This window comes from Hylobates moloch, unplaced genomic scaffold (genome assembly GCF_009828535.3).
Source record: "Hylobates moloch isolate HMO894 unplaced genomic scaffold, HMol_V3 SCAFFOLD_15, whole genome shotgun sequence".
Lineage (NCBI taxonomy): Eukaryota > Metazoa > Chordata > Mammalia > Primates > Hylobatidae > Hylobates > Hylobates moloch.
The window spans coordinates 44141964-44167830 of NW_026652290.1; the positions used below are offsets into that span (position 1 = coordinate 44141964).

Below are 25867 nucleotides of genomic sequence, written 5' to 3' on the forward strand. Positions count from 1 at the left end.
GAGGCTGAGGTGGGAGGATTGTGTGAGCCTAGGAGGTTAATGCTACAGTGGGCCATGGTTATGCCACTGCACTCCAGCCTGGGCAACAAGCAAGACCCTGCCTCCAAAAAAAAAAAAAAAAAAAAGAAGAAGGAAGAAAAGAAAAGGAAAATGGTAACCTGGAGAGACAACAGAGTATAAAAGCCACTTTGCCCTTAGATCTTTTACCAATCTTGGAAATTTTCACGTCTTCATGGGATGAAAGGTGAGAGCAAGGGTCAAATATCAAACTACAAGGCCTGTATAATGTAGGCTGTCTAATAGAAGACACTCTCTACAATAAAGGGGAGCCAAGGAGCTACCAAATCTGAGTAGGTGTGAACTAGGGGTAAACCAACCCTTTTGTAGATTTGTAGCTTGAGTTTGCATCATTTGGGTAATTCAGAGAACCTCAACCCTTGAATTTGATTAATATTGCTTCTAAACCGGATGCAAACCCAGGTACTTTGAAGAAGCAAATAATATTCATTAAAGGAAGGCGCCTTCTATTTAGACTTCAAATTATCACAGAAAATAATATTTTCAGTATCATGACAAGCATATAGACAGTAATAACCAGGCATCTAAGGCAACAGGATACTGTGAATGAGAACCAACATGCTATGTGTTGAATGGTGCTCCCACCAAATTCATATGTTGAAATCTCCAGTATCTCCAAATGTGGCTTTATTTGAAGACTGGGTTATTGCAGATGTAATTTGTTAAGATGAGATCATATTGGAATAGGGTGGGCTCATATTTGTTAGGATGAGATCATATTGGAATAGGGTGAGCTCCTACTCCAATATGATGGGTGTTCTTACAAAAAGGGGAACCATGGCCATAGATACGCACACAAGGAGAACGCCATACACACATGAAGGCAGACAAGAGAAACAGACACATGAATGCATCAATATCAGAATTACCAAATACATCCTATAAGACAATTGTGCATACTATGTTTGAAGATAATAAAAATGTTTTAAAACATCCAGGGAAAAGTGGCATAGCACCCAGCCAGTGCGATAAAGCAAGAGAAAGGAATAAAAGGCAGAGAGATGGAAGAAAGAAATAAAACTATCTCTATTTATAAATGACATGTTTATACAACATATACAAAAAAGCACTTAGAACTCTACACAAATATACCAAGATTGCAGTGCACTCTTTAAAAGTCAGTTATGGAAGACAGATATACAGTTAACTCAATATTCTGTGGCAAGAATACTGACAAGTAATAATTTATTTGATTTCCATGAGGAGTCAGAGATTTTTTCATTTAGGAAAAAGCCAAGTCTATATAGGTGAAATAATAGTAGTGCCTGGGATGATTTTTTTTTAAATAACCCATCAGAAACGGGGAGGAGGAGGGGTAAAGATGAAGCAATCAAAATCCCAGCAAAAATTTTTGCAGATATTGGCAAGCTGATTTGAAAATGTGTGTGAAAAAAGCAAAGAACTAGAATAGGTAAAACAATTTTGAAAAAACATAAAGTTGAAAGCTTCATACTACCTGTTTTTAAGACTTACTATAAAGCTGCAGTAATCAAGACAGTATGGTATTGGCAAAAGGATAGATACACAGAGACAGAAGGGAGTAGAGTTCAAAAACAGACCCATACAAATATGGCTAATTAATTTTGACAAAATTGCAAAAGCGATTCATTGGGGAAGAGAGAATATTTCAACAAATGGTGCTGTAACAATTGGACATTCATATGTAAATGTACCTCACAGATTATACAAAAATTAACTCAAAATGTGTCATAAACCTAAATGTAAAACTCTAATGCCTTTAAAAGAAACCATAGTAGGAGATATTTATGACCAAGAATTAGGCAAGCATTCTTAGATATAATACCTGAATCTACAAAAGGAAAAAATTTATAAATTGGACTTCATCAAAACTTTAAAATATGGTCTGTGAAACATACTTTTAAGAAAATGAAAAGACAAGTCACAGACTAGAAGAAAATATTTATTAATCACACTTGATATAGGACTTATATCCAGCATATATTTAGAACTCTCAAAATTCAAAAATAAGAAAACAAATAACCCAGTTACAAAATGGGGAGCAAATTTTAAATGATGCTTTACCTAAGAAGATGTACAGATGGCAAAGAAGCATATGAAGAAATGCTCAATATCTATAATCATTAGGTAATGCAGAGTAAAACTACAGTGAGATACCAGGACACACCTGTTAAACGTCTGGAGAAAACCACCATAACAACAGGAGCTGATAAGGATGCATTGAAGGGAGGAACGCAAAATGGCACAGCCACTTTGGAAAAACATTTTGGCAGCTCCTTGTGAAGTTAAACATACACTTAGCCTATGACTCAGCAATCCAACTCCTAGGTATTTACTTGGCAGTGAAAACTTATGTTTACACACACACACACACACGCACAAACTATAGCAACTTATTTATAATTGCTAAAAACTGAAAAGAACCCAAATGTCTTTCAGCAGGTTGAAATTGTTCAACAAACTGGTATAGCCAAACAATGGAGTTCTACTCAGCAATGAAAAGGAATAGGCTATTGATTTGGTATAACATGAGTGAGCCTCTAATGCGTTGTGCTGAGTGAAAGAAGCCAGAATGAAAAGGGGACATACTGTGTGACTTAATCTACATGACATTCTAGAAAAGGCAAAATTATAGGAACAGAGAAGTTATAAGTGGTTGCCAGGGGTTAAAGGTAGCGGGGAATGTTGGACTACAAAAGGGCAGCATGAGGACAGTCTTGTATCTTGATTGTGGTGATAATTATACAACTCTATGTACACCAAAAAGAATGAATTTTACTGTGTGTAATTTAAAAAATAAGTTTTTTTACAAGGTATAGCAGTTTTGAAAAACAAAGGAATTTTTACAAATAAATGTAATAATTAAAATTTTATTTTAAATAAATTCATTTAAAATAAGTGTAATTATTAAAATTTTATTTTAAATTAAATTTATGTAAAATAAATGTAATTATTAAAATGCATGGTTATAACAACAGATTATATCAGATCAAGATAGATCACAAGAAATTATACAAAATGTACCATAGAACGGTAAAAAGATGGAAAATAAAGAAAAGGGAACAAGGAGCATAGAGAGTAAGTGAAAGGGTGTAATATCCATTTGAGCATAGTCTCGGGAGGAGAGAAGGGCTGAGAATTTTCTGGATTTTATCAAAAAGATGACCCAACCCACAGGTTTAAGAAACCCAATGAATCCCAAGAAGGATAAATCAAAGAAAATCCATATGAGGTAAAACTGCAGAAAACCAAAGAGAATGAAAAAGCTTAAAATGAGTCTGAGAAAAAGAGACAGATTACCTGGACAGGAGCAGAAAAATAACTAATGCCTAACTTCTCAACACAGTAGAAGCCACAAAACAGGGAAATAATAGCCTAAATATCCTTAGGAAAAGTAACTGCCAAACCATTATGTTGGTACAAAAGTAATTGCTATTTTTGCCATTAAATGTCATGGCAAGAGCTGCAATTACTTTTGCACCAACTTAATAGAATGTTATACCTAGGAAAAAATGTATTTCAGGAGTGATGGAGAAATGAAAGCGTTTCAGAAAACAAAAACTGGGTTGGCCCCAGTAAGCCCCCAGTAAAACAGATTCTACACGAATGCACCCTCAGGCCAAAGGAAAATCTTCCTAGTGGACAATCTGGAATATGAGAAGGAATGAAGAGCAAAGAAAACAATAAGCAAGTGGATACATCTACGTGAACATGAAGTAACTTTGGGTTCTTTTTTTTTTTTAACAATCAGAATTAAAACAGTAGTGCATAAAAATGGAATTAAAGTATTCGAAGGTCCTTGTATTGACCTGGAATCAAATGTGTAGTATAACCACTGAAAGAGGAAGCAAAAGGTAGGGGTTATAAACTAGCAATGGAAGAAATGGAATTTTTTTTAAAGATCAATTAAAAAACACATAAGATGATAGACTTGTTTTTATTAATATATCAGTAATTACGGTGAGTGTGAGTGGACTAGTTAGATTAATTAATTACATTAATTGTTCCAGTTAAGAGTTGAAGATTATTAGATTAGATTCCAAAACTCTAAATATATGAATCTTACCTATAAAAGTTCAGAAAGGTAAGGATAGTAATAGGATACAGAAGTCTATACCTTGTGAACACTGGGTAAAGGAAGATGGTGTAGCTACACAGGTTGAGTATCCCTTATCCAAAATGCTGGGATCAGGAGTGTTTCAGATTTCGGATTTTTTCAGATTTTGGAATACTTTCATTATACTTACCAGCTGAGGGTCTCAAATTTGAAAATCCAAAGTCTGAAATGCTCCAGTGAGCATTTCCTTTAAGCATCACGTGGGAGCTCAAAAAGTTTCAGATTTTGCAGCATTTCAGATTTTCAGATTCGGTCTGATCGACCTGTACTAATAGCAGTCAAAATGAAATGTAAGGCAAAAAACATAACTAAACATAAAAAGGGCCATTTCACAAAATGTTCAGTTCCCCAGCAAGATAATAATTTTACATTTCTATGCATTAACATATTATAGAAAGTTGTATTACAGCTCTTTTAGAATTTGTCTAGCAGGCTTTCTGGTTTTTGCGGGAAAGCAACCTCCCCAACAATAAAGTTGTAAAGTGGAAATTGACAACTAAAGATAAATAAGAAAATCTATAAGCAGAGTGGGGTTATTTTTAACACATCTCTCTCAGTAATTGATAAAACAAACACTTTAAAAATCAGTAAAGATACAAAATACTTGGACAACACAATTATAAAAAAGATTTTGTTCTAATTGACATATATAGAACACTGAAGAAAATGCATTATTTTCAAGCACATCAGGAACATTTTTAAAAATTGTTCATATGGTAAGCCATAAAGCAAGTATCAACAGATTTGAATGGGTTCAAATCGTTCAGAGTATGTTATTGGACCACAGTGCAATTAAGCTAGAAATCAATAACCAATAGAAAATCTTCAACTGCTTGGAAATGAAGAAGACATACTTTCCTAAATAACCCATAAGTCTAAGAAGGTACCATAATAGAAGTTAGAAAATATTTTTGACCAAACAATAATGAAAACACTACATTCTAAAACATGTAGATGCAGCTAAAACAGACTTAGAGGGAAATGCATTGCCTTAAATATTATATTATAAAAACAGGGAAGTCTAAAAAGTAATAAACCAAGTGTTTATCTCAAGAAATTTAAGAAAATAACAAAGTAAACCTGCAGAAAGGAAGGAAAGAATAAGGATAAAAACAGAAATTAATACAATATGAAATAAACATTCAACTGAAAGAATTAACAAAGCTAAACTTTTTTAAGGCAATTAAAATTGATAAGCCTCTGGTGCGATTGATCAAGGAACAAAGAAGAGGCATATTTATGATAATTAATATCAAGGTGAGAAAAAAGCATCAGTCACTATAGATGTTGTGAATGCTTGAAAGATAAAGATATATTATTAATAATTTTTTACCAATACATTTGAAAATTTGGAAAAAATGTACTTTCAGAAAAATGTTACTTAAAAAAACAGATTCAAGAAGTAGAAAACTGGACTAGTCCTGTAACCATTAAAGAATCTGAATTACAATGCCTAGTAGGAGAAGAAATATAACTCAAACAAATAGATGGCTGACTAAGCCCTGCCAGTGGAACAAAGGTGTACAGCAGTTATAGTTGAGCTCTACCAGTTATACTTGAGGACACCATTAATGCTGTAAGCAGCATCTTTGATGGTCATGATATTGAGGCTGTGTAGAGGCCTTCGAGGATGCATACCAATTTGTTGACTAGGCAAAAGCCACAGGGTGTCCTGACCAAATGCAGAAAGCTCTTAAGAATCTTTCAGAATCATAAATGCTCATTGAGAACCATCTACTGACAACATAAACACTTTTTACAATTATAAACTTGAGAACACTTCCACACTAGAAGTTGAGAAAACTGTGCTGTAGAACTGATTTATCCCTGGAGAGGGATTTGTTCTACCTGTAATGATGTAGGAACTCCTACTAAAGTAATCCTAAGTAATTCTCCCCATGAGAGTAAGATCATGTAAGCTTTCCAAGGAGGCAATAATATAAACACAACAGAAAGAGCCTGGGTTTTTTTTGTTTTTGTTTTTTTTTTTTTTTTTTTTTTGAGACGGAGTCTCGCTCTGTCGCCCAGGCTGGAGTGCCGTGGCGCAATCTCGGCTCACTGCAAGCTCCGCCTCCCGGGTTCACGCCATTCTCCTGCCTCAGCCTCTCCGAGTAGCTGGGACTACAGGCGCCCGCCACCACGCCCGGCTAATTTTTTGCATTTTTAGTAGAGACGAGGTTTCACCGTGGTCTCGATCTCCTGACCCTGTGATCCGCCCGCCTCGGCCTCCCAAAGTGCTGGGATTACAAGCGTGAGCCACCGCGCCCGGCCGAGCCTGGGTTTTTTAAGGAATTCAGTTTATTAAATTATTATAAAAAGTAATAAATTGTGCAAATTTTCAGGATGTATTAGACAGCTTCCTGTATCCACTTGCTTATTGTTTTCTTTGCTCTTCATTCCTTCTCATATTCCAGATTGTCCACTAGGAAGATTTTCCTTTGGCCTGAGGGTGCATTCGTGTAGAATCTGTTTTACTGGGGGCTTACTGGGGCCAACCCAGTTTTTGTTTGTCCGAGATGCTTTCATTTCTCCATCACTCCTGAAATACAGGAGTCTACGATGCTGCATCCCTCCACTGTCAGTTCTGTAACTATTATGGGAAAGGAATGAACTTTGCTGAGCAGCTAATGTGAAATCATGGAAACCTGGGTATGATAGAATTCGTGGGAGAGAATGAAGGTGTCACCAGAGGAGTGATTACAAAATGTTGAAAAGTGTGGTGAATTCTATTAATCCAGGAAGCATGGCAGAGTTGGGCTCAGCCTGGCCACACCGCTCCCCTTCGGGGATGACCAGTCTCATTGTTTTTCTCACCAAAAGTCATTAGCTCATCATGCAGTTGGTGCCCCACAGAGCCACCTTCTTGCCCTTGAGGTTGGGCCTCCTCTGATTGTCCTTGATGCTGTATTCACACTAGACAAAGCAATTCATAATTTTTATTTATTTATTTTTTTGAGAGAGAGGATCTTGCTCTGTCACTAAGGCTGGAATGTAGTGGTGCAATCATAGCTCCTGCAGCCTCAAATATATTTTAGAAATTAAAACTTGATCATACATGAGAGGAAAGTTGCTAATTTTGATTCTGTGATCATCTTCCAAAGTGTTCTTGTCTCTTTTATTTAAATATCCTAAATAAAAAGAAACAAGATGTGTTTTCAGGTGTGCAAAACTGGCATACCATGTACTTTTGAGCAGTAAAAGGACTTTTCAGAAGCAGATAACTGATGCATGGATAGAAATATTGCTTTCTCTCTTTTATGTGCCTGTTGTATACATGCACATAAACACACACTGTAACAGTCTTACTTATTATTTTTTCTCTAATCTGTATAGGAAAGAAAAAATCTAAATTCAAAACTTTTAAGAAGTTTTTTGGGAAGAAGAAGAGAAAAGAATCGCCGTCGTCCACAGGAAGTAGCACCTGGAAACAAAGCCAGACGAGGAATGAGGTCATTGCCATCGAATCCGGGCCAGTGGGCTACGACTCCGAGGATGAGCTGGAGTAAGTTGCATTTTACATCCCTCAGGCCAGGAGCACCCAAATACATTATTTCATTATCCTGGTAACTTGCTGGATTTCTGAGCCCCCTTTCCTCCTGGGTAATTCCATCAGAGGTTCTTCCATAGAAGTTGTGTTTTATGTCTTTTCAAACCTAGGGATGGAGAACGCTGTGTGTTTTTAAGTCCAAAGTAACTGTGGGAGAGGAGGTACTATATGCCATTTTATAAATGGACAAAATAAGCCCTAGATAAAATTTAGAACTTGCCCAGCATCCTACAGCTGAAAGTGACAGGATCAGGATAGGGGACCTGGTTTAACTTGACTTAAAACTCTTTTGAGGACCTAGATACTATACTAGAAAAATACATTTCTCTAAACTTGAATGTTGAGTAATCTAATCAGAATATTTTCACTTGATGGGGGTGGGGAGGGGGCGCTTCTTGCTATCTTAGAAAAAACTCATCCAAAAATATCATAAAGAACAGACCCAATAAGCACAAAAAACCGGGGAGGTCTAGTAAAGAAATCCTTATTTTTATAACTTGTATTTCATTAAAATATAGTTACAGTACATATGCTGCAGTTATTCTAGCAGTTATTTCTGTGACTAAGAGGAAACGAAACAGATTTGTTGCTATGCTAGCTTTTGCCTTTTTTTTTTAAGACAACACTGGCCCTTTAAGGATAGAACTCTTCAAAAAACATAATATCCCTCAGGTTTGGGGTACAGACCACGCTGAGATGGGTCCCAGGCTTGAGCATCCCAATAGTGGTGTCCTGTCTCCTCCCTTGCTCTCCCCCCTCCCCAGCCTCCTTGCCTGTTTTTTAAAGGAGTAGAAATTTTGCTGGCCACTTGGTGGCACCAGATGACAGGAAAGGAAAGATTGGAATTTTTTTTTTTTTTTTTTTTTTTTTTTTTTTCAGTTTTGGGTTTGATTTTGGTTTTGATTGTTTTTGGTGCTAGCAGGGAATGTAATAGACTCACATTGCACCATGTGAAGTGTGGAAGGGATATACTGTGCATGCATTTTTTTTTTTTTTTTTTGTTTTTTTTTTTTTTTTGAGACGGAGTCTCGCTTTGTCGCCCAGGCTGGAGTGCAGTGGCGCGATCTCGGCTCACTGCAAGCTCCGCCTCCCGGGTTCACGCCATCCTCCTGCCTCAGCCTCCCGAGTAGCTGGGACTACTGGCGCCCGCCACCACGCCCTGCTAATTTTTTTTTTGTATTTTCAGTAGAGACGGGATTTCACCGTGTTAGCCAGGATGGTCTCGATTTCTTGACCTCGTGACCGCCCGCCTTGGCCTCCCAAAGTGCTGGGATAACAGGCGTGATCCACGGCGCCCGGCCGTGCATGCATTTTTTTAGGCGGTGCTCTGAACTCTTGGGGAACGAGATGTTATCGCGATAATATTACTAATTATTCAATGTCATCACTTTGCAAGCCCCAGGGAAACTCTAACACCCACCCCCATCCACCCCTATCTCTTGACTGGAGCACACAGTTCTGGTGTTGGAGAGACAGGCCTGGGAGTGGCCCCTCCAACCACAGACAGGAGCCCAGCCAGAGGGGCAAGCTGGGATGAATTGTCCTGTCCGCTTGCTGATGTCCTCCCTGTCACAGGAGCCCATGGAAAGTGGAGACGGTGTGCTTTTTATCCTGATATTCCCAGCACCTTGCAGGGAGCTGGCCCTCAGTGACTGGTAACAGTTTGCTGGGTTTGATGCTAGGCAAGGAAGATTGTGGGTGAAGCATGATGAGGCCTGGGAAGTGCAAATGACATTTTTAGAGAGCAGCATAGAGGAAGAGGAAAGTACTGTCTGGCCTGTGGGAGAGTCTGCGGCAACTTCTCATCCATCACTGTGGGGAAAACAGCTCCATTTACTAAGGCACATTAGTGTGAGCAAACCACATGGGACCCTGTGGGTTGAATAAAGTGACGCCCATTTATCGTGTCTGTGTCTGTGCGGTTGTGCTTCTTAAGTCTGTTAATCTATAACGATTTCCTTTTGCCCTCTCCCTTTGTTTCACGTCATTGATCTGAAGGAAGAGCAGGGCCATGTGTCCTGCAGAATGTCCCATATTCTGGCTTTGCTTTCTCCTGGTGTGACTCAACTCTTTCCTATATTCTCCCAATTCCCGGTACATCATTCGGTGGATCCAGATTCTGTTAGGTTCAAGCAGGTGCTGGATGTTGTCACATCCCATGATGAGTCACATGCTTTCTGAGCAGTGGGTTCAGGGTGTGTCACTGTGGTCCCTCCACCAGCCTTCACCTGACAGTTTTAACACCTGGTGATGATCTGTTATTTTGTCACAAAGTGGTGGTTTTTCTAATTCTATCATTCATTGTACACTTGCTAACTGAAATTCTTTGATGAAGAACTTTCCTTCATCAATTGCTTGGTTGCTCCGAAATACAATTTGTAAAGTCAAGTCAGGATCATGCTTGGCTCTCCTTTTATTGATCCACCCTCAGAGTAATGACGTGGTCCACTAGCAACTCCCGACAGTGGCCAGTGGGTTTTGTTTTTTTCTTTTTTTTTTTCAAATATCACTGGGAATGCATTACTTTTTATATATTTGATTTGCTTTAATCCATGACAGTCTTTATTCATTTTAATGCTCAAGTTGTTCCATCTTAGGCTGTTGAGAGTCACTTGAAATTCGCTCCGTCTTTTGACATGACCCCATTCATCTTTGATGGCTTCCTTACTTTCTTGTCCATTGAGAAATCTCAGGTTTATTTGGTATATTTTCTTCCCCTGACCTGGAATCAGCACTTTCTTCACAGGACCCTGGCTCCCTCCTTGTGGTGTGAAATGGCTTTTAAAGACCTCACTCCAGCTGCCAGGGGTGATGATTACTAATTAGCTGTCACTGATTCTAAACTTTCCCAGTGGATATAGCTAGGAAATGGTTTATTTTTCAAGAGGAAAATTAATCATTAATTTGCTGATATTTCCAATTCAAGTTTAATAAGACAACATTTTTACTTCTTTAATTCTTTGTATTCTCTTTCCTCTTACACTGGAAACCAGGGCTCCTTATGATATTAACAAAATGACTTATTTTCTTTAACCTATCATATATTTATAATAATTTCCTTACCCCTTTCCTATATGGAAGTTAAAAATACTATAAATGCTTTTCTGCACACTGTCTTATAATCAGTGTTATTGCTAATAAAACTACAGAGTACGATTTCATATTTTTGGTTTTTTAATTATTATTACTACTAATAAGATTAGTGAGTGCAATTTGATATCTTTCGTTTTCTTGTTGTTGTTCCTAGAATGTATTCTATCTTGGATACATTGGAGTCAAAGTCACTTGAAATTATTATATTCTCTGTGTGGTCATGCCAACAATCTGATATAAAATCAGATTGTTTGTGTTTGTCTTCTAGTTTTAGAGATTGTTTTATTTCTCTTTTTGTTTGGTTTCGTCTTTTAATTATATAAAACGTTTGCATAGTTTCAAAGACAAAGTTGTCAATGTAGGTATCTTTGCACTATGTCTCCTCATCTAGTTATTTCTTTTCCCCTAAAGAAAACCACTTTTATTTATTTGTTATTTATTCTTCTATTTTCATTTTTTTAAATATAAGAAACACATGCACATGTTCAGATAATATCCAGGCCCCCCTTTCCCATGCAGTGCTGACATGCTGAGAACATTGTTCTGCAGTGGTTGTTATTTATTTCACTTAGTAGTATCTGGTGATGCCTGTATGCAGCGTGTAGAGACCTTCCTGCCCATCAGACCAGCTGTGGAGTCCTCCATTGTATGACATTCATGGTTGATTCAGTTAGATGCCTACTGAGGGGCACTAGGTGTTTCCCATCTTTCACTCTTCTGAATATTGCTGTAGTGAATGGTGTTGCACATGTGCCATTTTGTGTTTTTGCAGAGGCCTCTTTATGGTGCCTCCACTCCTCATTATATCCAAAACGGAGGTGCTTGGGTGGTGGTTGTGGTTCCCAGAGTGTGGGCCACGGGCTGTCCACTGTGGGAGGAAAATCCAAGTGTGTGTGTGACCTTTGGGTTAAGAGCTGCCCTTGGCAGGGAGGTCCTGATTCTTTCAGTTGGCATGGTTCCCTCCCTGGCATGTGAGGACACACACATCCTGGGAGCCATGGGTTCCCACTTGCAAGCTTACTGTTGCAGGCGTGAGAGTTTAATTAGAAGGAAGCATTATTAACCAACACAGTCTGATCTACAGTGGGACAGGGCCACACCTCAGAGTCCTTAATGCCCCACAGTGGACAGGATGCTCAGGGTAGGGGAGTGGCAGGAGGGAAGGGGGTGAAGTGGTGCACACAAGATGTCCAGTGTGTGCAGAGGCGGGCTTTCCTTCCTTCGTCATCAGGTCTCAGTCATCTCCTTCCACCTATTGTTCAGGCAGCCAGCGCTGCTAGGAAAATTTGACAGCTAATTCCCACATTTTTTTAGGACATTTTGTGAATGTCCTGTGGGTTTAGTCCCAGATCAGATTCTTAAGTTCAGAGCTGAGGAAGGGACTGGGATGGCAATGACAGAAGGCCACCATCTCTGCTCCAGGATCTAGGCAGGCACAGAGGTTTTGGTCACACAGATGGTGCCAGGTCATAAAAAGAGACCATGGCTTTGCAGATTCGCAGTTCTCATTTCAAACCAGCCACGGATGTATGTCTTGGTCTGTGTGAGGTGTGTGTGAGGATGCGTTCATCAAGCAGGCCCTCAGCCTGCTGCACACACAGCCTTCAGCCCATGGAGGGGCTGCATGTTTGTCCACAAGGTGTGACCTCACCCTCCCTGGGGCAGCCGGGACAGGCCTCCTCAGAAGCTGGCCGTGCCAGCCCCTCCCCTCTGCAGGCTTGCTGTCTTGCACCTCACACCTTGTCAAACCTTGGTTTTTTCATTAATATAAAAATAATTCACACAACCTTTATATCTCCTAGGAAAATTTCTATCTCTGCAATGCTCCAAATAGTTGACTGGCATTTGACAGTGTGTGGATGAACTGAAGTCAGGGACCACTGAAATGTAAATGCAGCAGAGGGAGTGTTGTTCGATGTTCTGTTAACTCACATCCCCCTTTCTCATTCTGAGTCCCCCAGGGGTCAGTAAGATGGAGGTGGACAGAGTCTCACAGTGGCTCTTTTATCCTAGGGAGTCGAGGGGCACGCTGGGCAGCCGGGCCCTTTCTCACGACAGTATTTTCATTCCTGAGTCCGGACAGGACGCTACTCGGCCTGTGCGGGTGTTTTCCCAAGAAAATGTGTGTGATCGGATTAAAGCTCTGCAGGTAAATGTTTCCTTGGTCATGTCACCTGGTGTGCAAGTCAAATATCCATCAAGAAGTTTTTAAATGATTTCTGCTTGGTTTATTTGATATGCCGTAAAGTAGAATCACATGTACATGACAGCTCCCCCAGAACACAGCAAATGAGCTGCAATGGGATCTCGACTCATTCTTAGATGAACAAAGAAGAGATGGCAGTGGAAGAGCTGGTGGCAGATGCACGTTCAGTTCAGTTCTCTGCACCACACCAAGACACTGAAGGCATTTCCAGCATGAATGAATTAGAGCAGGAGGATTTGTTGATAAATATCATGATGAAAATAAGAGCACATGTTCTTTATTCCAATCTAGTTAAAAATACAGTGTAATGTGAAAATGGGGCCACCGCCTCCTCCAGGGGGGCTTCCTGCCAAGCGAGGAGAGGATGCCGGCATGAGTTCTGAGGACGATGGGCTGCCCAGGAGCCCCCCAGAGATGTCTCTGCTGCACGACGTGGGTCCCGGCACCACCATAAAGGCAAGTACGGCCTGTACCACTGCACGTCTCCATCCACACCTGCCCTGGAGGGCACTGGAGCTCTGAGATCCCCTGTGTGTGCCCCTAAGATCTCCAGGCTGTGCATGGTGTGGCCGACCGGGTCACTGGAGCCTACAGTCAGCTCTTGAGCTGTGTTTATTTTCGTTCTTTGAGTAGAAATTCAGGTCTGGTTAGGAGATGTGGTTTTGTTGACTTTTTTTAATGAGGGTGATAGGTTGATAGAATCAACCCAGAATCAACCCTGTCCCTTGACTTTCCTGTCTGAGCAGACGGCCAGACCCAGAACCCCATTAGAAGTAGGGAAACATGTTGTATCTGTTTTCCGTTGCCACGACATTTGGCCGGTGGGAGGGGGAAGTAGTGAGCATGTGATAGTCGAGGCTCTGATGGTCTCCAGTGCCTGAGTTTGTGACCTTGAGGCAGTGTTGGCATAGGGGTAGTAATGTGCTGTATTGCTGGCAAACAGGGCAGCAGGGAAAGGTTGACAAACAAGAGAGGAACGGATGACCTCAGCAGGGTGGAGGAACCAGTCCCAAACACCACCTTCTCCATTAGAATCCAAGAGGGGGGCCCCGAGGAACTGAGCTCTTTCTCGTGCATAAACAACATAGTTCACGATGCTGCCACATTTTAAATTCTTTGTTATTGTGGTAAGAACACTTAATGCCCATATACCGTACTTGCACATAAATGTTAAAAATAGGCGGTCATCGTTCGCATGTAGACAAGCCTGACTGTGGAGGATGGATAGAGTTGGAGTTGTCTGTTATGCTGACATTTGAAAAACAAATAAAGGCCAGAGTTTATTTTTTATAGCCACACACCTGCTCCTGTCACCTCTGGCCTGCTCGAGGGGCCATTCACAGTGAAGGGGGAGCTTCATTGTGACCCACTGCCTTGCAGATTCTGTGCTTCTCTGAATTCTGTTCAGAAGCCACTTCAATGTGGACACCTATACACCCTGCCACACCAAATTTTTGTGTGTAGTTGTGAGTTCCCAGAACGTCATTGATGAAAAAGGCAGAAGGACTGTGGTGTGGCTGAGTGTGTGGGGTGGGGACTGACGTGAAGCCGGCTAGAGAATTATTCTCTCCAGAATTCTGCTCCGGGGCGAAACTGTCCCTGCTCATTCCAGGAGCAGGGTCTGAGGACAGTGGGCTACCCAGGCCTGCTCTCCAGCCTCGAGCAGAAGGGAGAAAGGATGAGGAGGATGGTGTGGCCTATTTCATAGACTTCACCGAGCCAACCCTGTACCCCTTTAACACCTCCAAGTATTCCCGTGTGCAGTTTCAGTGTCCCCCTCTCAGGAGCAGATGTGACTTTGTGTATTTCTGAGCTACGCAGTAGGAAGAGGTCTGTCGTGAGCTGCCTCTTTCCTCATCATAGATGGACTCCCCCTCCTCCCATCCTACAGGTCTCTGACTCTCACAGCATCCCAGTTCTCTGCCTTTAGCCAGGACGGGAAGTAAGAGGAGAGGTAGTTTTTAACCCATTCATTGAAGAGCAAGCCTATCTCCAAACCCGTGTGACACCATGAGGCACAAATTCCACAGCTGGTTCGGCTGGGCCAGCCTGACCTTATCTCTCACAGCAGAACCACCTCCTGTGGTTGGTCCTTTATTTAAAAAAAAAAAAAAAAAAAAGTTCTGAGATTTTATCAATTATTGGGTAATATGGGCAATCTACTAGCTTCATAGGAAACCAAAATTTGGGCCTTTAACACTTAAAAAAAAAAGGTAATCTTTAGTGTCTTCATCATTTTGAAGACACAATGATTGCATTTTGAGGCCTGAAAGTTTTTATGCATAATTGGTTGATTGAGAGGGAAAAACAACAACACACCCTTTAAAATGGGCTTGTAGAATATGTGGTATTTGATATAGTAGTGCCTTAAGCCCCAAAAGGATGGGCTGCAGGCTGTTTACACCTTACACAGGCCCACAGGCTTACACATAGGCCCACATAGACAGAAAAATTTAAGATTATTATGGAAAAAAGCGTCTTTAGTAGCAAGTATTTGATGTTATAACCAAGGTGACATTTCCTGATAGAATAAAGTTTTCAGGAAATATATGGAATAATTTTTCAAATTTTATTACCAAGTGTGATAACAACCAATGAAAGTTTACCTGGTGGTTTTTAAGATAAAATTATGTCTAACTGGTCATATTCTAGGTGTCCTGCTATGAAGCAGGACATGCCATGCAGAGTGTGATAAACCGGCAAGGCTACTGAGTCATTTTGCTCCTGGTGATGCGGGAAGGGAAGATGGGGAGGGAACACAGATCTGGTGGCAAATGAACAAATACATGCCCCACAGCTCCAGAGGGAGGCCTCAGGCAGGCTTATCACCTCTTAGGATCTGTGTCCTCAGAGGGTTTTGGCTCAGAGGGTTTTGGGGGGATGAGATGAGATTGGGTAGATCAGCACCTCTCCTTCCCAGCAGGACCAGCGGCTTCTTTTCACCCCTGGAACAGCCAGGCCCCCCTGCTTCCTGTCCAGTGGCCCTTCCTGCATGCACTGCCCCCGGCCCACTCCTCAGTGGCTGAGCCCCTCTTTTTGAGGACACACATCCTAAAGCACCTGTCACTCAGGGCCGCCCATGAAAAGCTTCTGACCCCAGCTGTTTCCTCTGGGTCCTTTGAGCTGCCTTCCCTGCAACAAAGAGACACATGCTAGACTTTTAAATCCTCTGCTTTCAGAATCATCCAGAAGCACAGATTTCAGGAAAAATTGGGTGACTGGAAGCAAACCATGCAGAGGTGAAGGTTCTGGATGCTGCCAGCCCTCCCATGAAGCCAGCTTCCCAGCCCTCACCTCCTCCCCATGGGCCCCAAACCACCTCACGTAGTTACATCACTGATCAACAAGAGACATGATTCTCCTTGGTCATGAAGATGAGGGTCTTTCTGGACCCCAAGATCTCTCAGAGCAACAGTGGAAACAGAAGTGAGAGTTCTGAGGCCAGAGGAGTTGAGTTCCCTAGTCAGGGAGAGCTTGTACCTGGGACACAGGTCAGGGAAGTAAAGCTCCATGCCAAAGTCCCCTAACCAGGGGCCGCAGTGGGCCTGAGCCCAAGACATCTACCCAGGCAGGACAGACGCAGGGCGGCCCACAGGGAGGAGGTCCTGCTGTGCATCCTTCGGAGCCTTCAGGGTATTGGGCTTTATTCTATAAAGAGGAGTGGTCAGGGGTATTGTTGTCACAGGCACCGTGATCATTCTTACTGAGCTTGCAAAGCAGCTGATCTTGTCTATTCTCATGAGTCCTAGGCAGTGAGATTTTCTTTTTAACTAAATGTTTATACATTGTTCCTCTAGACAAGGGTAAATATTACAGATTCTGTATGATTATTTTTAAATGTACACATCCTGTTTGTGACCTTTAAGGAAGACTCTCTGGGAAAGGTATCGACTTCCCAATCTAAGGTGACTTCCTGAGTTGTCAGTGACCACAGTGAGAGCCAAAGCCACAGGCACAGATGTAGTTGTTGCCAAGAGACTTGCGGCTTATTTTTAACATAATTTTTCTTGCTTTATTCCCGCAAGTACCTGAGTAGCTAAAAGAGAATTCAAATAGATTATGTCCACTTTTAGCCCCCTTTCCCCCAATTTAGTAATTATCTCCTCCTTGTTTACACAGATAAACTTACACTTTTATTAGAAAATAGGAGAGACCTTCACGTGAACAGGAAGAGGTTGTTCCTCCCGTATCGGAGCCCATCTCTCCAGTACGATCATCCTTATGGTTCCCTGTCCGGGTTAGCAAAGGCTGCTGGGCACCTGCTCTGTGTGGGGGTACCAGGGTTATAGAAAAGAAACAGCGGATGTGCCCGTAGCCCTAGGAGTTTGCCACTGGGGACGGCACTGGTGTGTTGTCTCACTGCCTCATTCACTGTTTTCATGAGGGCTTACTGAATTGTTGGGTGAATAAAATTCTACTCTTAAGTTAAATGGAAACTTTACACTAATATTGCACACCGTGCTCGAATAGAAAGCTTGCTTGAAGATCACAGAGTTATACGAAAAGCCTGTCACCTCCCAGAGTCTCCCTGTGCACGTCGCCCCTCATCTGGGCTGCATGTGCTCACAGGTGCTCCGAGTTTCATGCCAACTCATGTCTGCAGGGGAGCCCACTTCGACCTCACTCAGTGGCGGAGCTGGCCAAGTTTGGGGGGCAGGGATCTGCGGGTGTTGCCCTCATTCTTTCACATGACTGCCAGCATCCCTTTGTCCCAGGTGACATGTTTGCCATTTGCTATCAGTTCTTCCGTGCTGAAGTATAAATGAGTAAAATACCTGTAACTTAACAGATGGCAATGTCCAGCCAGATTTCTTCAAAAGGACACGAGTACACAGAGACTTTCTAGGTTGAACCAACAGGGCTCCAGTGATGGAATACTGGGCAGTGGGCTTCGCACTTCCTGTGCCCCGGCCTCTAAAATCACACCTCTGAACCTTCCCCTCAGCTTCCAGAGACAGGACCAGGTGACTGTGCCCTTGGACAAATCAGGCTGGTGTGTTTTGACAGAGAAAGCTCTTGTCTGAAGTGCCTGTGCCAGCCACCATGGGAGGATGACGGGGGAGCCTGAGACACAGGTTCTCTGCATGGTCTTGGGAAGGAGTAGCTGGTTTCCAGGAGCTGGCCCCGCACTTTAAACTCCCAGCCATTTACCTTTCTCCAGGAAGATCCTAGACCCCTCCTTGTTGAGAATCAAACTGAAAGTATTTGCCGGGCGCCGTGGCTCACACCTGTAATCCCAGCACTTTGGGAGGCCGAGGTGGGCGGATCACAAGGTCAGGAGTTTAAGACCAGCCTGGCCAACATGGTGAAACCCCATCTCTACTAAAAATAAAAAAATTAGCTGGGTATGGTGGCAGGTGCCTGTAATACCAGCTACTTGGCAGGAGAATGATTGAACTCAGGAGGCAGAGGTTGCAGTGAGCAGAGATCATGCCACTGCACCCACCCTGGGTGACAGAACAAGACTCCATCTCGGGGAAAAAAAAAAAGTATTTCCACACACGTAAAGCCAGAGACAGTGTGGGAAGACTGAGGAGAAAAGAGCATTGTTGCGTTGGTCGTCCTTATTTCACACGGTGAAGTTCATGCTCCGTGTGTTTGTTCCTTGTCCCATGAAGGTCTCTGTCGTGTCTCCAGACCACGTGAGCGACAGCACTGTCTCTGCCCGGATCTCAAACAACAGCCTGGCACCAGTGGCCGACTTCAGTTACCCTCCAGAATCCTCCTCCTGCCTGGACAACTCTGCAGCTAAGCACAAGCTCCAGGTCAAGCCCCGCAACCAGCGGTCGAGTAAGATGAGGCGGCTCTCATCGGTAATTGGGTTTCCTTCTCCACACAGAGGCAGGCCAGGCAGGCTTGGCACCCCCCTACACCCCCACAACCTGCCTCACTCCCCCACACAGGGTCTCATGCCCCCTCTGAGCACCCCCAAAGTTGATGGAGCCATGCTGCAGGAGCTGAAGTTGCTCATCTTTTTAAACATAAACCAGATCTGTCTCTCCCCTGCAGAAACGCTCCATTCATTCATCCATCCATCCGTCTGTCCGTCATTCCTCACACACTCACTACTGAATGCTGGTTGCCTTCCCCCTGCACTCAGAGTAAAGTCCACACTCCAGGCCTGGCACATCAGGTCCTGCCTACCCCTCAGGCTTCTTACCTTCTTTCTTACTCAGCGTTCTGGCCACCTTTCTGCCTCTTGAGCTCACCTGCTGCCTCTAGCCTCAGGCCTTGGTGCTGCTGTGTCCCAGCCTTGGGGCCTGAGAGTTCCCCAGAAAAACTCATCCTGCCCGTTCAGTTCCTTCAGAGCACTCGCCACATGCCAAAGTAACCTTTGTAAATTGATGTGCTCTTATTGCCAGTCTTCCTTGAGACCCTGTCCTGGCTGCATTTTCAGCCCTTAGAACATTTCTAGTCACAGAGTTGTTGAATGGATGAACGACTGAACAAATGAATGAGTGAATTAACAAATGAGTGAATGAAAGAAGCTGAAACACTAGCGTGGACACCTGTCTTGGACGAGGGTCTACTCAGTAGCATGGGGAGCATGCCTCGGAAAGATAGCACACCTCTTTGGGTGTGTTGCCTCAGGGTGTCGTTACCTCCTAGTCCTAGAAGCTGAGAAACTGGCTCATGGAATACTTCGGCTTCATTTACTGGCAGGTTCAAGGTTCACATAGGGCTGTTTCCTCTCCCCTACCTGACGGGCACTGTAACGCGTCCCCCCTGGAGTGGGGGCCAGCCTGGCCACAGAGAATGACAGTGCTGATAAAGAGATGCTCACAGACTAATGTCCTCTGTCCTTCCCTCGTGACATGATTGTGGTGTGTTGGTGAAGTACCCAGGGCAAGCTGGGTGCCTCAGCTGGAGACAGTTGGGCTAGGGCCACTCAGGAGTTCAGCAACTCCCTGAAGAGAGCGAGTTTTCCTTTGGGCATATGGAAGGTGTTCTTTAAACTCATGCCAGCAGAGTAGACTTTTGAGGGACTAATGCTGGAGGAAGAAGCAAAGGTGAGTTACCTTCAGGCTGATGTGCCAGCTAGGAACCAGGATACTTGTGCGTAGGTGTGTGTGTCCAGTGCATGCACAGTTAAAGGCTGTGTGCTGTGTCGGTGTGACAAGGTCCAGTCACTCAAGACCTGCCTGTCCTCGTGCTGAATGAGACCACAGGGCCAGGGCCTGCTCCCTTCTGGCCCTCAAGTCTGTGATTTATGACTCCCACGGGGATGTCTTTGGCTCTGGCCGGGGCATTTATAGCCAGCCACAACCTGGCCAGGACTTGGTGACAGAGTGAAGCCTGGTGTCTATTCCAGGTGGAAACGCAGCCTCCCTTCTTGCTCCCATTTGGGCAGGGCTTGTATCCTTCTTTCTTTACATTTGAACTTGACTTAGTTCTTGAATCCCACTTTGTAGAATAACAGAAACCCTGATGTAGCCAGTCTGGGCAAACAGGTAAACACAGCCTTTCCTTGATTTCAACTCTGCCACATCCATGGTCTTTCCCTCTTTTCCCCTTCCCTGCTTGGTAAGGAGCAGGCATGGATATCTTAAGTTTTCAGAGGTGTCCATATTTTCCTCCATCCACTGTTGTGGAACCTGTGATGCTGGGGGCCTCTGTCCTTCAGTGTCCATAGCACCCTTTGCCCGTTGGTCATGAGGTCCCTTTTCCCAACTATAAGGACCTTCCTTGTGGTCTGGCCCCTCTCAGGGATCAAGGCACTTTCAGATGCTCCCTAAATGCTCCCAGGACAGGAAAGAACAGCCATGCCACCCCCCTCTGCTGCCTTGTGTGGGCTCCATGACTGATAGTTTTAAAAGGTGACCTCCATCCTAAGGAGGTTTCAACATCAGCAGTTTCCTGTAGTAGCAGAAGGCCATCAACATGGCAAAGTAAAGAACCTGCAGCTTTTGAAAGTTCTTCTGTAGCTTTGTGCCTCTTCCTCTTTTTAAATCCAAAAGAATAGGATTGTGCATTTTGGCAAGAGTTTGCTTAGGTATTGTCACAAACATCCCAGGCATCCTATATTCTATTAGCAAGCAGATGCCATGAAAAAATGTTAAAATAATAACAAACAGCAAGAAGAAAAACCTATTGCAAACATACCCTGTCACAGTTCCTACTTTAGAAAAGGGGAAGGAGAGAGCAATAGCCTGGGTGACTCTTGGTGTCTAATATCACAAACTTTCTAAAAAGATCAGTCTCTACACCATCAACCTTTTGGTCATTTCCACATGTTATTTTTGAATGATTCTTGGTTACCTGGAGCTCCTTTCCTTCCCAAGAGAGCAGGAACTGACTTTGTGACAAAAGGAGGAAGTTGGACTGGAATCTGAATTCTAGAGATCTTTCAGAAAAAGAATATCACAAGGCAGCATATGTTTGCCAAGCCAGCAGGGCTTTAGGAGGCCAGAGAAGGGGGGAATCTTAAACTGCATGGAGTGGGAGAGTTTGAAACAGTCCTTGGGGGTCCTGGTAGAGTATCTTGGAGGTTGGGGGCAGGGGGGGGGGGGGAGAGTGGGGAGGTGACAGTCACTCAGACCAAGTGTCTGGCACAGTGTTGAGGGCTTGGTTTGACCTGAGTAGGGAGTGGAAGAAACGGCTTATGACCAGAGAATCTAGGACTTTACATTTAGCTGAAAATTTTGGTTCTATCCTATAAGCCGTGGTTAGCTATTGGCATGATATGAGCCATCTTTTAGGAAAACCAGTCTGGCTTTACTATGAGGGTACATTCCTGAAGTGTTGACATGGGAGACTGGCTGGGAGGAACACAGGGCCATAGAGTCGCAGCTGTTCAGCTCAGCCACCTGCTTGCCCAGGCTTGAACAAGGTATTGGCCTCTCTGAGCTCCTGGCTCTCAAGTGCAAAAAGGGACTCATCATCCCTTCCTCACTGGGATGAATGGAAGATTAAATGAAATAACAAGTGTGGGAGCACAGAGCATAGCAGACACTGGCTGCTGTTGGTCGCCGTCCCTTGGTGTTACTCTAGTCCACTGGTTTTGAGGCTCTGCCAGAGGAGCTGTAGACATTTACTTTGGAGGCATATCTGCCATTGTCCTGATAAACTTGTGAGCCCAAGTAGACCAGTAGGATACAGACTGAGAAAAGACACCCATGGGTACATGCCTACTTAAGTGCCAGCTTTATAGTGCTGCTATCACTAAACCATTATAAGCCTTGAAGAAAGTGGGGAAGTGACAGGCTTCCTGGAATTTGCTATAGCGACGATGCTTTTTATTTTTATTTCTCTCAGCGCGCTCAGTCTGAATCCCTGAGCGACCTGACGTGCACCCCAGAGGAGGAGGAAAACGAGGAGAAGCCACTTTTGGAAGTCAGCCCAGAAGAGAGCCCCAGCTCTGGGCAGCAGGACGTGGCGCCAGACAGAGGCCCTGAGCCTGGGCCACCGGCGTCCTTGCCGCCACCCGGAGGGGCCCGTGCCAGACGCGCCCGCCTGCAGCACTGCTCGGCGCTCACGGCCAGCGTGGAGGAGGAGGGCGTCCCCGGGGACGACCCCTCAAGCCGCCCGGCCACCCCAGAGCTCGCCGAGCCCGAGTCGGCCCCCACCCTCCGCGTGGAGCCCCCGTCCCCGCCGGAGGGCCCCCCGCATCCCGGTCCCGACGGCGGAAAGCAGGATGGGGAGGCGCCCCCCGCAGGCCCGTGTGCCCCGGCCACGGACAAGGCGGAGGAGGTGGTCTGTGCTCCCGAAGACGTCGCGAGCCCGTTTCCCACCGCCATCCCTGAGGGGGATACGACGCCCCCCGAGCCTGACCCCGCCGCCACCTCAGAGGCGCCCTCTGCTCCCGACAGGCCAGAACACAGTGTCCTGAAGGAAGCAGAGCCGACGCCGCCTGTGCTCCCGGATGAGGAGAAGGGGCCCCCAGGGCCAGCGCCCGAGCCTGAGAGAGGAGCGGAGACCGAGCCCGAGAGAGGAGCGGAGACCGAGCCCGAGAGAGGAGCGGAGACCGAGCCCGAGAGAGGAGCGGAGACCGAGCCCGAGAGAGGAGCGGAGACCGAGCCCGAGAGAATTGGGACCGAGCCCTCCGCGGCGCCGGCCCCGAGCCCGCCAGCGCCCAAGAGCTGCCTGAAGCACCGGACCGCGGCCGCCAGCGAGGGCCCCGCCGCGTCCTCGCCGCTTGCCGCCGTGGAGTCTCCCCCGGTGGAGGCCGGCCCCGGTTTCCTCGACGCAGAGGCCGCCGCCCCGGAGCGCCCCAAGGCCGAGCGGGCCGAGGCGCCACCAGCGGGCGCCGAGAGGGCGGCGCCAGAGCGGAAGGCGGAGAGGGGCGGTGCCGAGCTGCGAGGCGCGAAGAAGTTCTCGGTGTCCTCGTGCCGAGCGCGGCCTCGTCCGGGCGTCTCCCGCCCGCTGGAACGGGCCAGCGGCCGCGTGCCCCTCGCGAGAAGCAGCCCGGTCTGGAGGAGCGAGGCGGCTCTTGACGACCTCCAGGGTCTCCCCGAGCCCCAGCACGCGAAACCTGGCCCTCGGAAGCCGGCGGAGTGCGGCCCTCAGGACTTGGGGGACAGGGCAGCCAGCCCGGCCGGGCCGCGCAAGAGCCCCCAGGAGGCGGCCGCCGCGCCCGGCACGAGAGAGCCCTGCCCGGCTGCCCAGGAGCCGGCCCCGAATGAGGACAGAAACCCCTTCCCCGTCAAGCTCCGGTCCACCTCCCTCTCTCTCAAATACAGGGATGGCGCCTCTCAGGAGGCGAAGGGTGTGAAGAGGTACAGTGCCGAGGTCCGGTTAGAAAGGTCGCTGACCGTGCTCCCGAAGGAGGAGAAGTGTTCCCTCGGGATGGCCCCCGCCCTTCGAGGCGCCAGGGCCCCCAGCGACCAAGGAAAGGGGAAGGCCCGGCCCCCCGAGCCGCTCAGCTCCAAGCCGCCCCTGCCCCGGAAGCCGCTTCTGCAGAGCTTCACGCTCCCGCACCAGCCCGCGCCCCCCGACGCTGGCCCGGGAGAGCGGGACCCCAGGAAGGAGTCCAGGATGGCGGAGAAAAGGCCGCTGCGCAAGGGAGCTGGTAAGAACCCGCCGAGGGTGCGGGAAGGGCACGGCCTGGGGAGATCCACATCCACTGGCACATCTTGCTGGACACTCGCCAACTGTGTAAATGCTCCTGGTACAAACTTTGTTGCAGGGGAATTGGAAGGAGTCAGAATTCCCACTAACATCATGTCTGATCTAGAGCAAGCTTGTCCAACTCGCGGCCTGTGCCTGGGGTGGCTTTGAATGTGGCCCGATAGGAATTCGTAAACTTTCTTAAAACATTGAGACTTTTTGCGAATTTTTTTTTAAGCTCATCAGCTGTCCTTAGTGTTAGTGTATTTTATGTGTGGCCCAAGGCAGTTCTTCCAGTGTGACCCAGGGAAGCCAAAAGACTGGACACCCCTAATCTAGAGTAAGGAATAGGCCGACCTCGGTAGCTCATGCCTGTAATCCCAGCACTTTGGGAGGCCAAAGCCTGCTGATAAGCCCAGGAGTTCAACACCAACCTGGGCAACATAGTGAGACCTCGTTCTACAAAAAATATTAAAACTAGCCAGGCGTGGTGATGTGCGCCTGTAGTCCCAGCTACTTGGGAGGCTGAAATAGGATTGCTTGAGCCTAGGAGTTCAAGGCTGCAGTGAGCTATGATGGTGCCATGCACTCCAGCCTGGGTGACAGAGTGAGACCCTGTCTGTTTTAAAAAGAGAGAGATAAAATAAGGAATAAAGAGTAGAAAAGGGAAAATAAATACCAGGATTTTGCATAAGTACAGAGAAGTCAGTGTGTAGACATGAGATAAAGAGAAATGTAAAAACTAATTTTGATAGAACTCTCAGTGAGTCCCTCAAATTCTTCTCCCACTTTTGACCTGAGAAACTCAGCAAAGTCCAAATCCCAGGACATGTGTACTCGTTTTGATGCAGGTTCTTTCAGGGCCTAAGCTATTTCTTGGCTATAAATGAAACATACTCCTCTATCAGGGTCTTTCTGACCTTTTCCTCCAAGAAAGAATTTCCTCCTGCTTCGTAATCAGGTTCATGTGGCCCAGCTGCAACATGGAAAGTATTCCATATATTGGAATCACAAGTCTGTATAAAACGTAAGTCTCTCAAGAGGGTCAGCATTTACTTGCTGTCCTGAAAGGGAGATTGTGTTAAGATTGAGGCAGAACGTAAGAATATTTGAAAGCAGCTGTCTTTTGAAATGAGCAGAGACAAAGTAGATGACCTTTCTCTGTCTTTGACATTTGTCACTTCTTATAGTGTTTCAGATGAAATGAGAAATCTGTTGAAAATGTGTATTTGCAGCAGAGCTAAAGAATCTTTCATTGCTGGGTTTTTTTGTTGTTGTTTGCTTTTGAGACTCCGTCTCACTCTGTTGCCCAGGCTGGAATGCAGTGGTACTATCTTGGCTCACTGCAACCTCCACTTCCCGGGTTCAAGTGATTCTCCTGCCTCAGCCTCCCGAGTAGCTGGGATTACAGGTACACACAATACTATGCCCAGCTAATTTTTTTATATTTTTGGTAGAGATGAGGTTTCACCATGTTGGCCAGACTGGTCTCGAACTCCTGACCTCAAGTGATCCGCCCGCCTCAGCCTCCCAAAGTGCTGGGATTACAGACGTGAGCCACCACGCCTGGCCTGCTGGCTTTTTAAATTAATGGAAATCTGTGAACCAGAAAATGAAACTACACAAATAAGTTGTGTGTGCATGTGATAGGGGCCCTAGGGAGAAGTTTTCCATGACAAATTTTGTTTTTTAAAAATGTTTTGGCCCAGCGTCGTGGCTCACACTTGTAATCCCAGCACTTTGGGAGGCCGAGGCAGGCGGATCACAAGGTCAGGAGTTCAAGACTAGCCTGGCCAACATG

The 25867-nt window shown here is 45.3% G+C and overlaps 1 protein-coding gene and 1 non-coding gene across 10 annotated transcripts in view; both read left to right on the top strand.

The window, feature by feature from the left end:
- The window catches only part of CRACDL (CRACD like), a 159580-nt gene that overhangs the window by 90278 nt on the left and 43435 nt on the right, over positions 1–25867 (top strand). For 8 of the 9 annotated variants that reach the window (XM_058428521.1, XM_058428522.1, XM_058428523.1 and 5 more), the window contains 5 exons: positions 7508–7676; positions 12828–12963; positions 13312–13476; positions 18639–18833; positions 22276–24028. In XM_058428521.1, the coding sequence (XP_058284504.1) occupies positions 7508–7676; positions 12828–12963; positions 13312–13476; positions 18639–18833; positions 22276–24028 (2418 nt within the window). Of the gene's footprint in view, positions 1–7507; positions 7677–12827; positions 12964–13311; positions 13477–18638; positions 18834–22275; positions 24029–25867 lie in introns of those variants that run through there. The other variant, XM_058428528.1, reaches the window with a different exon arrangement.
- LOC116484355 (U7 small nuclear RNA) lies at positions 4573–4634 on the top strand. Its single transcript, XR_004252529.1, has one exon. It is a non-coding gene; the product is annotated as a U7 small nuclear RNA (small nuclear RNA).